The 12,617-nt window shown below is 38.5% G+C and overlaps 1 protein-coding gene across 2 annotated transcripts in view; it reads right to left on the bottom strand.

The window, feature by feature from the left end:
• Window positions 1-12,617, bottom strand: part of MYO6 (myosin VI) — a 115,371-nt gene that overhangs the window by 40,376 nt on the left and 62,378 nt on the right. For both annotated transcript variants that reach the window (XM_075145343.1, XM_075145344.1), the window contains exons 12-15: window positions 9,946-10,090; window positions 2,531-2,688; window positions 1,447-1,538; window positions 908-980 (exon numbers count right to left, since the gene is read on the bottom strand). In XM_075145343.1, the coding sequence (XP_075001444.1) occupies window positions 908-980; window positions 1,447-1,538; window positions 2,531-2,688; window positions 9,946-10,090 (468 nt within the window). The remainder of the gene's footprint in view (window positions 1-907; window positions 981-1,446; window positions 1,539-2,530; window positions 2,689-9,945; window positions 10,091-12,617) is intronic.

Below are 12,617 nucleotides of genomic sequence, written 5' to 3'. Positions count from 1 at the left end.
ACGTTTTTGGGAACAGGCTCAGGCTCATATACACATTATTAAACACATTATTAAACCCCTAGAAGAGATAAGATTTGTATTCATAGAAGTCACCTATTTGCTGTTGCTATGCTTTTGTTCCCTCCTCCAAATACCTTCCTGTTGCTTTTTCACAAGATATAGCTAAGAGGTTTGCTTGACAAGATTGTCTTTAGTTAAGCCAGAGCTAGTGACTGTACAGTGCTATCTGTCGAAGTGAAAACTTCTTCAGCAGAGCTACAGAAACTCAGAAGAACCAGACATTTTGCAATAGACGTTAAATTTTGTCACTCTCTGCTCAGCCAGGACAGACTAGTTACCATAAGCAAATTACTGTAAATGCAAAAGCAAAAAAAATACACCAATTTGGAGAACACAAGTGGAATGCAGAGAAAACAAAACAAAACAACATCATCATCATCATCTTAAGCCTCTGTTGTATATCAGTCTGTGGAAGCCTAAAAGCAGCAGTAACATCTACAGCCTGTTGCCTATAGTTCATTTTGTTTCCTTGCTCACTGGCTCAAAAAAGGTGGGGGGAATGGGATGGGATTTTTTTAATTCATGGAATATTTTTCCCCAGACACCCTCACACCCTTCTTCACTTTATTTACTCTTCTTCACTTTAGAACATCCTAGTTAGGTGTTCTAATTAGTTTTCTAGGAAAATGCACAAGAAATTTACAAGTCCCAGCTGCAGTTATTACACGCTGTAGGACAACATGGCTCTATTACCAATGAGAACTGGAATGTTATAGAAAGCTGGAAGAATTCACAAGGTTGCAACAGTCATTAAAAGCATAAAATTACTAGTGCTATGCATATTTTGCTACGCCTCTTCTGCTTGAAGCTTTTTTCCTCTATGACACTAACGAACAGCTTGACATACCTATACAGTCCTGATTATCTACATAGCGCACTTCATTAACCCCCAGGCCTTCTTTTTGGTAAAGTTCTTGTTCCTAAAAAAAAAAAAAAAAAAAGTAATTTAAAAGAGAAAACACTACTCACCATGTATTTTTTTTACCCACCAAAAATGTCTTTTAAGTAAACATGAAGACATTTTTAAATACAACATGAATCGACACAGATTTTAGAATCTCCTTCCATAGCTTAATATATTCCAACTTCACCTCCTTAATGATATGCCCACACAATTAGATATTCCCTTTAGGTATGAGATATTGTCCAGTATCTGGATGCCTCATTTTAGTGAATGGTAAAAAAGAAGAAGAAAAAAGATTGTTGCTTTTCAAAAAGCCATATTCTTTTCTGGCACAACCAGATGTCACACTGTAGGAAAACAGTTTGTCAAATGAATTTTTTTTAATCTAAGCATAATGTGCAATCTTATGGAAAGCAGTGCTACTTTAAGTATCTCTTTACTAAAAAAATAAAGCCTCAAATATAACATTAAATACAACATACCTCTTTCAGAATCCTTTCATTAAAAAACTGCTGCAGTTTTTCATTACAGTAGTTAATACAAAATTGTTCAAAACTGTTGTGTTCAAAGTATTCTGAAAAACAGAAGTTAAACTTCTATGATAAACCAGTGTTCCAAGAATTTATATTACGTAGTAACTAAGAAAAGCTTCACAGTGCTAATATTTAAAGATGTGTTCAGATCCATATCTGTTTCTTTCAGTAAAATAAAAGCTTTTACAGATCTTCAAGTTGCACATAAGACAGATATAAAAATACTGCGGCAGATCATATTTCTAAGACAAATAACAGACAGTTATACCTGGCAGCAAACCAAAGCAAAATGCTACAGTGAAACTGTACCAATACATCCTCATGCATCCATGTTACAACAGGCTGGCACAGGATATCATAGCTCTAAAGACCTGAAAACCAAAGGTTCCCTTTTTTACTGTTCTTGGACCACTTTAGCAGGGCTAGAGCACACCAGAAAATATGCCCTATTCTGAATCTCCGTGAGGCAAACAGGACAAAAGCTTTACAGGAACCATCAACGCCCACCACTTCCAGGGAGCAACCAGGAGCCCAAAGTCCAGCTCTGTAACAGAACTATACAGCCTCTAGGAAACAGTATCTTAATTCAGAGACTTCATTTGCCTGCCTGTCAGTATGCAGTGATCTTCTCAGGGCTGAATGGGAAAACAGCATGCACATGAAATATCATTCCTAATTTTACTGGGTGGCCACAGTAAGATTCCATTCCACATTTTGAGTCCTTCAAAAGCTGCATCTATGTAGACACTACAGGAATCTGAAACCATTACAAAGATGCCTAGCTTCACACTAATGCTTGTTAGTGTTATTAGGTCATCAAGAGAAGCTCTACACCTCCTCTACATTCTCGTGTCTCAGGAGAAAGAGGCTTTATCTGCTCTCTTGATATCTTCTTAAGCCCTTGTAACCCATCCCACCCACCACTACCAAAAAGAAAACCCTCCCACTCTCCATTACAGAATTTATCATTGAATCTTTGGTGGCAATAATAGACAAATAGAAAATTAATTTTTTTTTTTTTAAGTATACTTACCAAAACCAGCTATGTCTAGAACTCCAATGAAGAAAGAAGAAGTCTCAAATGGAAAACACTGGTTTACCCTGTTCACTACGTGGTCAAACAGATGACTGTACACCGTTTTAGCCAAGGCATCACGAGCATTGTTTGCTTGTTCCACTTTCAAGGGTACCCTAAAAAAAAAAAAAAAAATACAGATCTTATTTTTCAGAATTCCTTACTCTGAAATACTGAGATTAGACTCAAAAAGAGCCTCTCCAATTATTATAAATTAGGACACAAAGAACCTGAGCTCTAAGCCCAGGTAGAAAGCTATCTTGCCAAGTTAGACTAACTATCCTATCTGTAAAAAGAAAGAATAATGTTTCACTATCCTCAGTAGAAGTGAGATGCAGATGTTTTCATACTCATTCATTAGATAATTAGAAACTATATTGATAAATGCCAGAGAAAGATATTTAAAATATACATATTCCCATCTCCAAAAAATATTTCAACTATTTATTTATGAGCTGCCTAATTACAGTAAAACCTATAGTTCAGTTTTGCTCTGACATCTTTGTCCTTGTGCTTTCATAAAGGCTGTAACTAAAACTGTAAGGCTGTAAGTAACAAAAATAAAAAACCATAGATAGGGGAGTGTGTTCTCATGGTGAAAGTTAGATGCAATCCTGAAATAAGGATTCTTTTTAAACACTGGAAGAAGGGGCCTTTAAAGGGATGAAAATTTATTCTCCCTCCCTTATTTATATATTTATCCAATGTTAAAGTAAATCAAAAGAAAATATTTTTAGGGAGAGAGCTTTTGCTAACCAAACTGATAAAATTTGCCAGGAGGAACAGGGAGAAATAATGTCAGTATTTCTATCACACCAATCCTCTTTGTCATGAAGAATACAGGATGATGGCTGTATGCCAAAAGCTCTTATGATTTTTCTAAATATCTCAATCTGTTGGCTTAATAAAACAAATCACTTCTCCCCATATAACACCCTATATTACTTCTCCCCATATACCTTGCCTCTCACATCCTTGGTCCACCAGCACTACAATAACAATTAGTAATAATCAAAGGATAGACTGTCCAGCTAAAGTGGTAGATAACCAATTATGGAACTTCTCACGTATGCAGCAAATCTACATCTGAAAAATACCTCTTATCTGAACTGTTGAAGTAAGCCTTATGTACAAGGTTGAAGATGTCACTGCTGCAGAACTGCCCTGTCACCCCCTCCAGGTATTTTTCTGTACACAGGAGTACAAAGAACTGGCAGGCCGGAAAAGGAAAACTTAACGCTACATAGCTTACCCATATTGCATCATTTCCTTCACTTCCCAGGATTCACAAGCACTAAACTAACCCATAATTATTATTTCTGTATTTTTTCAAGGATGATATTTCTCATGCAGAAACGTGAGACTGATGGAGATCACTTTCTATTGTGACTGGTAAGAACAGAGACTCTGTTCACTAAGGACACCTGCAGCTACATTACATTAGATAGTAATTAGCTTTAACACACAATCTTGTCTTCCACTAAGTATCTCCTGACTTATCTTAAGGTAACAAGTACTGACAGAAATCTTACTTTATAAATAGAAGGAAGGTACCTTTACATTCCATTCTGATACGTTTAAGAGATCAGAATACTAATTCCCACATGTCAACTGCAGGCCTATTACATAATACAATACACATTTATGCTTTCAATTTATTTTTTAAAGCATGTTAAACAACATGGCAGAGTCACACTTCTGGAGCGTTTATTTATAAAATGGCCCCGTTCTTCAAAAATAGCAAATTCTGCCATTATTAAGTAGAATTCCAGAGACTGCACAAAACCCTATAGTTATTTTAAATTATCGTAGTATGCAACAGAAACCCATGGGAAGAAAACGTAACCCTGCAACGTGTTTTGCACAGCTAAAAGTACAGGACCACAAAATAACGCTGAAATTGCATTGAAGCAGTCGATATAGAAGAGCCCTATTACAGAACTGACATTCAGCATGAGCAACTTGCTTTGTGTGAACTTGCTTTCCCTGAGCTCCTCCTTTCCTCTGGTCTGCATACTGACAAAGAAATCTCCTTCCTGCTCCTGTTTCTTGTCTGAACAGGAAAAGATGTATTTTCCTTCCTCTATTTCACCTTCTCCCCCTCTCCTCCATCCATCAGCTACTTGTAAGGAACAGAGAAGAAATTCTTCCTATTTTCTAAGCTATTTGGTAAAGCTGTAACAAAAAAACTTGTTTGGTCTTCATACTAATTTCTTCAGCAAGGTTTCCAGTGACCCACAGAGTCTGAGGCCTAGGGAAAAGAGCTTTCACGGGCTGGATTTATCCTGTGGATGATTCCAGAACAAATTTTCCAGAACGTTTTCCAGAAAAAATAAACTGCAATTAAAATATGTATAATTTGCCCATGGTTGTCAACAATTAAGGGAGAGAGAGCAGGTGAAGCGATACCCATCAGTCACTGTCACCCACTCTGGTTACTGCTTCACAAATAAAATGGCCTGGATGAAATAACCCTATATAGTGAAAGGCCTACGTAATTAAAGAATATAAGCAGCACATTTGTAATCTGAGAAAAGTTAAAGTTCCAAAAACTGTAGAAAAAAATTTTTTTTTTTTTTTACAAAAACATAATTTTTGAAGGGACTAGCATCCCAATGTTTTTCCAACAGAAGCTTCAGTACCACCACAAAAAAAAAATGCATTTTGGTAATAAATGTACTCAAAAAGAAGGTGAAGGACATGGAATGATGTCAGTTCAATTCTTCACACTGTAAAATAATTTACTTTGTGATGACAGAGTTCTGTTTGAAAGTCTTCTTGGAAAGGGAGAAACTGAATAAGAGATTAGTACAGTGCATTTACAGTCTACGAGGTATACCAGATTTTGAATACTAACACATTATTTCTCTCTGTAAACACACTTTACATGGATGGCAAAAACTTCAGCCAACAAGGTGACCATTATGCTCTTTCTGGGAGACTAACAAGGACAAATAAATGTAATGCGGCTGTCAAGTCTCCCTGGCAGTCCACTGCACATTAGTATTTAATAAAATCCACAGAGATAGCATTTAGCATCACCCTCCTATTGTTCCTTGTTGGCTCCATTGTTCCCAGCAGAACAAAGTCTTTGTTATGCTCTAAGCACAGTGATTTCAGCTGAGCTATTTATTCACTGTGACCTATTAGGACTCACATGATCTACTTGCACACAAAAGGTCCCGAAGAAAGAGAGAGAGAGAGAAATGAGTAGCTCTTTGGGTTGCTGAAACAAAATAAAACAATGTACTTGTCAAAACTCTAATATTGATAGCAATCAAATAATTTCTAAACTATGCTACCATAGAAAAACCTGGTGGCTATTTAATATCTAAAGCAGTCCAATCCACTTTCCTTGTACATGCAGTAAGCCACACGAGGAGAAGATCTTAGTGTATTTATTAGCGTATGCTTGCTTTTAACTGCACAAGTTCAGAAAAGGCTAGAGAAAGAGGCATTAATCCTTTGAGACAGTGGAAGGAGTCCTCTGAATTCGTTTGTGCCATCCACAAAATAAAACATTGGGAAAAAATAAGATCTGCTGGCACAAAACCAGACTTTGTGTTTGCAGACTTTTGAAACAGTACACTGCTAACAACGCCCCAGGCTTATAAGGATAAATATGCTGAACAGAAAATCTTTACAGTCTTAATCCGAAGTGAATTTGAAGCTGTAACAAAAACTGTATTTGTTCTTAAGAAATCTTCCTTGACAGGGTCACTTGAGATGTGGTGAAAGAGAAGCAGTGTATTATGATACATCTTTGTTTCAGTGTTTGATATGTCCCACCAAGCATTCTCAAAAGGAAACTATACAGACATGCTTTATCTATACGTTATGTGTACAACAGCCAAAACTTATCTGTTCTCAGAGGCTGAGTCAATAGTTCACTGAGAGCATTTCCAGTGGGATACCATCTGAATCTGACATGGATGCGATTTGTGCAAAATCCTTCTGCTTCTAGTTAACACTTTCACTTAAAAGGAATGTGAAAGTAAGGGTATTTTCAAAAAACGGTCTGATAATACTGAATTAAGAAAGCAGAAAATCTTGGTAGCAAGATTAGTATACAAAATTATTTTCACAAATTGAAGATATGATCTAAAAATCCACAGATAGATTTCGGTAAAGGAAAGTGTGTGGTGGTATACTTAGGAGAATTCAAAAATGCAACATGGAGAATAACCAGGTAAGCATTGAGTCATCATAGAAAGATCAGCAGTTATAGTGGATCACAAGATGAATTAAGTAAAAAATGTTACTAACTTTCAAAACCTGCAATTCTCATATCGCCATGCGTTAATGTGAGTACAATCCATACGGTTTAATATATTATTTTCTACTCTAATGTTATCCGTAATACTGATAAAGGTTCTCCTGGATGAACATATCAAAGATTTTGCTGTCAATTTAGACATGGTCTGGAAGAGAGCAGATAGTAAAACTCGGGAAATATTGGCCTCTTGGAGGCACTTTGTCCTGCAAGACCCATGTCTTCCTACATTTAAAGATCATTATAAAGAAAAAAATTATTTGTAACTTTCCATATCAGCTGATAAGGCAGCAAGATGATAGTGACTAAGAGTCCCCAATTTCTAATAACTGGGGGGGAGAGGAGGAAGTTATAACCGCTTTCCAGAAATACACTGTTGAATATATTATGAAGAGAGTTAGATCTTGAGCTTCTAACTGAAGGCAGAATAAACCCTCCCCAATCATTACTTACCATTTGACACTGCATTATAACTTTTTCCATGGTAGTCACTATGAAGTTCTAACTCTTGAACATCCCTTCTTTCAAAGTACAGCAATAAGCAGGTCACCAAGAAGTCTACTTGTTTGTTCTGTCTCGAAACACACCTCAAAGGTCAGCTATTCAGTAATAATGTATTACTGGAACAACAGGCCATACCCATGCTAAACTTAAGACTCCTGAATATGAGTTAATTCAGAAGAGCTTCTGCACTCCCCTAAAAAACATGATGTTCAAACAGCACAGGCTGTCACTGATTGTTTATTATGCTCAAATTTTGTCCAGGAAGATCAGTTTCACCCTGGAGATCAGGAACGGGCACTGAACAGTATTTCCGCTACAGCTATTCTCTTTTAATTTATCATTATTGGTTAGAATTAGGTAGAAATCAAGATTACTTCTCTTGCACAGAATAAGCACTGGAAACCTTCATTACTCAAAACCATTACATCCCTCGAGGAAAAAGCCAATGCTCTCAAGTACTCAAAATCAATTTCTCACCTCGTAAGTCTGACATAACCTAAGCATGCATTAACTAAAACCTGCCCCCTTTACTGGCCACAGTGACATACCGAAGTTAAATCAATCAGCTGTTACTTTGTTTCAGTCCACAAGTTTATGAAATGTTAACAAATACTTCATACTATAAGACATAAATATAAATAATAATAATAAATTTCGAAAGACATAAAATATGCAAGGAACTTATATAAACCACATTAATACAGATAATTAATTACGGCTTTCATATATTAAACTTCTGGTGTAATGTGCATAAAGTTGTATTTCTGATTCACTAAAACAATGTGATTGTTTCCATAAGTCAATAAGAAATACCCATGCATCTTCCAATGAGTGAAGTGAATGTTAATTAGTTTCCTAATTAAAAGATTGATGCACGCAGCTAAACATTGAGAATTACTTTTAATGTGCTCAAAACCATTTAGCCCAAGTTCAGGTTTTGATGCGATGTTTTCTTTAACTCCAGAAAATACACAGCATAGAAAACCAAATGTAAAAACATACAATTCAGTTGCACACAGCTTAGCTAGCATCCCTGACAGCCTGCATGCTAGAAGGATCAATCCTGACAAGAGAAAATTTGTGGTGGAAGCTAGAGGTTTTTCATAAACAAAAGGCAACTGTAGTGAAATCATTTTCATAAAAGAGTCGTAACTTCCACAGTATGGAAATGTCATCATCAATACCATGTTTAAACACGTTATTTGCAATCACTCCTTCTCCATGTGCGTACAGAAAGAAATCACTATCCTACTTCTGTGCCTAGGAAGTTACCTTGGTAATAGCTTCCCATTCATTTCAAAATGAAAGGGATAAATAGCAACCTTAAAAAAAGAGTGATAAATTCAATAGTGATGCATTCTTAATAGCTACAGGAAAAAAAAAAACAAAAAACTTTCTCTTAAATTTATCCTGTTCCACTACTTTTTACGTTTCTGTGAAACAATATTAACTTCGCAGTCAAGATTAAACGTTTGTTTACCAGCAACAGCAAGAAGCAGCACATTTCTGGATTACTGTTTGTGGTAGTGTTTTTAAAGCTGAAACTTGGATTTCAGAAGAATTAAATGTGGCAAACACAGGGACACTGATCACCCAGACACTGATAAGGGTGGATATACTACCCTGTAATTAGAGCATCCCAGACCTAGTATCACAGGGCAGCAGTCATGGAAGCACTGTGCAGCCCCTGTGACAAGAAAGATGCATCCAAGTATCTTCTGAAATATTTTAGGCACAGCATTAACATTTCTTGATACAGTGTATCTGTTAAATCTATTAGCATATCTAATTTTCTGTGCAGATTATGGATTTAACAGGCTGACTGCTATACTTTCTTTGGCCACACAGTGTACTCACTGACACGTGAGAGGTTTTATAAAATGTGATAGCGACTTATTCAAAACTGTTCTTTTCCTGAAAAAAAAGTGCATTTTAGCCAGACATTGTACAACTGCCAGTCTTCCAAATAAAAATAAAAAAACTCCAACTGGTTAAAAAAAAAAAAAAATCTCAAAGCCCTGTTAAAAATTTGCCATCTCAAAATTAACACTTGCATGCCGGAAAAGCTATAGCATGTTGTTTCTGTTTTGAAGGGACTAACAATGTAAGTCTGCTAGTCTTCTGCACTCTTATATTTTTGTAGTACCGTGTTTTTGTACTCGTATTTTGTACAGCATTAAGTAAGCATTTTAAATAGCTGCGCTTACGCTAACTGCAACTCAGTTCATGCTTGCAAATGGTCAAGCAGGAGTTTGAGACCATTTTTCCCTCTTCCCCGTGGGTAAGAAAACAGACAAAGCCAGTGTCAGGAGGCAGATCCCAAAAGCCCTGGGCGGAGGTTGGGCAACGGGTCACCTCAGACCGCAGCTGGCGGGGCCGGGCCGGGAAGGGTCAGCGGCTCCCAGCCCCGAGCCACACTGACTGCAGGCCCCCCCGTGAACATACCGGAGGCAGCTCGTTTCAGCGGCGTTACGACAACACGCGTCCGCCCCGTCCCGTCCCGTCCCGTCCCGTCCCCCCGCCCGGGGCCGCCGTGCCCGCGGGCGCAGGGTGAGGACAACCGCCGCCCGGCAGCGCGCGCGCGCGCGCGACTCACTTGATGACCGTTCCTTTGGCGCCCCCTGCCGTGGTGAGCATGACGCGCGTGGTGAGGCTGCCGCGCAGGTCCTCCTGGTCCAGCCCCAGCAGCGCCGCGCAGCTCTCCAGCGCCGGCTCGCTCCGCGGCCTCAGCGTGCAGCCCCCTGCGAGCAACCGCCACAGGCGTTACCCCACCGCGCCCCGCGCACCCCGGCCGCCCCGCCCCGGCCTCGGCCCTCCCCAACCGTTCGATACTATGCTTTGCGTCGTTAATGAAACTGCTGCAAGTTCGGCATTTTTATGGAAAATTCTCGGAAAAAATATTGAACTGGCGATGATCTTGCCATGACAACTAGAAATAACATCAACGTTGAAGGAATTAACGTTTGCCTCTGGAAATGACTTCATATACTAAATGTGAAGAGTCAGTTCTCCAAAAAAAAAAAAAAACCCCACCCAAAAACTATGCATGGAACTCTGTATTCCTAGAACATTGTTTTAAACGTAGGTTGCTCAAAAACTAACCTGCTTTTAAGTGAAAGAACTATCACAAAGTGTAGAAGTGCTAATACGTAGGAACTAACTGTAGTGACTTTAAAACTTTTGGATTTGCATGTTCCTGTGACCCTTCAGACTTGCTTGCTATGTATGCATAGATCAATAGAAGTGCCTGGCACAGCAGACTCCTAGCACTTACGCGTTCCGGTAATGGTATGCACATTTTCCTAGGTAAACACCTGAGAGGCGTGTGCTTCCTTCTGCTCTGCCTTAGCGCCAGGGCTCGCCCAGCCACTACAGGTTCATAAATCCTTAACCGAAGTGCTCAAAACACTTCAGCAAAATCTAACACTTCAACAGTTTCATATGCCAGGATTACAACGTTTATTTCTGTTGTTCTCATTAAAATTTATTTCTACAGGTAAGTGAAGACACCAAAAGGGATAAATAACTAGTCAAACATTGCTTGAATTCCTTAATTCTACAATGACATCATGCAAAAAAAAAAAGGGGGGGGGAAGGATTCCTTAAAATATTAAGGCTTTTGTGACTTGATTTTGGAAGCTCTGAAACACCATATGACCTGTAGTAAAAAGCTTTTGTTTGGCGTTTCCCAGGTTTTCAAAGCAGCAACAAACCTTTAGAGGGTCTCTGGTACAGAGACATGCTGCCTGGAGCAATTCAAATGAACACCCCGAGTGTACACATACAAGGTGACAGAGAATAAAGCCTGTATTTGCAAGGAACATTTTAGTGTAATAATTCATTCCAGAAAAAATGGGTTTGAATGTTAACATTCAGAGAAAAGAAGTTTTCTGGTGTCCTCCTTCCCTTCTCTAAAGACTGACTTTCCTCACCATCTGAGGTTCCCCCTCTCCTTGTTTGTTTGCTTCCTGCAACTGCCTCTCCTCCTCCTCACATTTGCACCTTTTTCCACTCTGTCCCACCTTGTCAGCCCCAACTTGTCCCAACTCACAGAAGGCCCAAACAAGAAAGCTCCCTGCCAGCTTACTGCTGAGCCCCGTGAAGCCACTACCCTTCTCTACCCCCACGTCTTCCCAGATTCATTCACGTTAATCATTTCAGTCATCCTCATGAAGATGGCAAGATCATGTATTGACACTGGGGAGGTTCTGATTTGACCTAAAGAAAAAAAAAAGGGGGGAAGAAAAAAAAAAAAGAAAAAACCCCACTTTCTCTGTGACAACCCTAAGCTACTCGGTCTGAATTCAGTATTGGCCCTGCTTTGACCATTGGACTAGGGACCTCCCACGATCTCTTCCGAACAGAATGTTTGTACAGTTCTGTGGTGATTCTGTGCTTGGGGTCGGGAGCTAGTGAACTTACAAGGCTAGTACTCATTTAATTCATCATTCAAAACACCTTTTAAAACGTTCTTCTTCCTAACACCTTTAGCAAGTTTGGCAACAGCTATACATACTTGAAGTAGGACTAAGAGGAACTGATTTAACTGCATCTTGTGTATCTTGCAACTCCAGATAACGATCTACATACATATCTTTTGTACTACAGTTATATTTGTAGCACATCCAGACCGGGGGTTTCTTCAGTCCTTCAGGAATATACGGATAGCAGTTCTCAACTTAAGAGAAGCTGATTTCAGTAGTAAGGTAAGAATGACTGTTCCTAAAACACTCACTCTTCTTCCTCAGCCTTCCTGCACATTCTGCTGCTAAGTCCCAGCTACGCTCGTACCAACTCATCTTGTGAGTGACATCTTAAAATTAGGAAGTTTACATTTAACTAAGTTTTTGCTGTAACTTTTTTACCTCAGCTCTTAAAATACTAACATGACGGTATTTTTGGAAGCCAAAGGACATAATGCCTTCCCCTACAGATGGATTTGCTAATTTCAAGATGTTTTCATGACATTAGCAAGAAGTTGGACTTTTTAAAATTATTGTTAAAATACAAAAATGTCTCTTTTCTTTATATCAAACTTTGCACTGCACAATTTCTTGAATCATTTCAGCAACAGCCTATTTGCTTTCAGAGCATGTAAAGACATACAACTTTAAAACAAGCAGGTAAACTTTACTTCAAAATGGTGTGAATTAAGACTGAATTACCCTTGAACACAAGGCAGCTTTCTAAAGTGATAATTTACATGGAAAGGAATCATCTATAATCAAGAGACATTTTCAGTATTTTTACAGAAAACAATTTGTGTTT

This window comes from Calonectris borealis, chromosome 3 (genome assembly GCF_964195595.1).
Source record: "Calonectris borealis chromosome 3, bCalBor7.hap1.2, whole genome shotgun sequence".
NCBI lineage: Eukaryota > Metazoa > Chordata > Aves > Procellariiformes > Procellariidae > Calonectris > Calonectris borealis.
The sequence above is the reverse complement of the archived record's forward strand: the minus strand, read 5'-3'. Positions and strand labels throughout refer to the sequence as shown.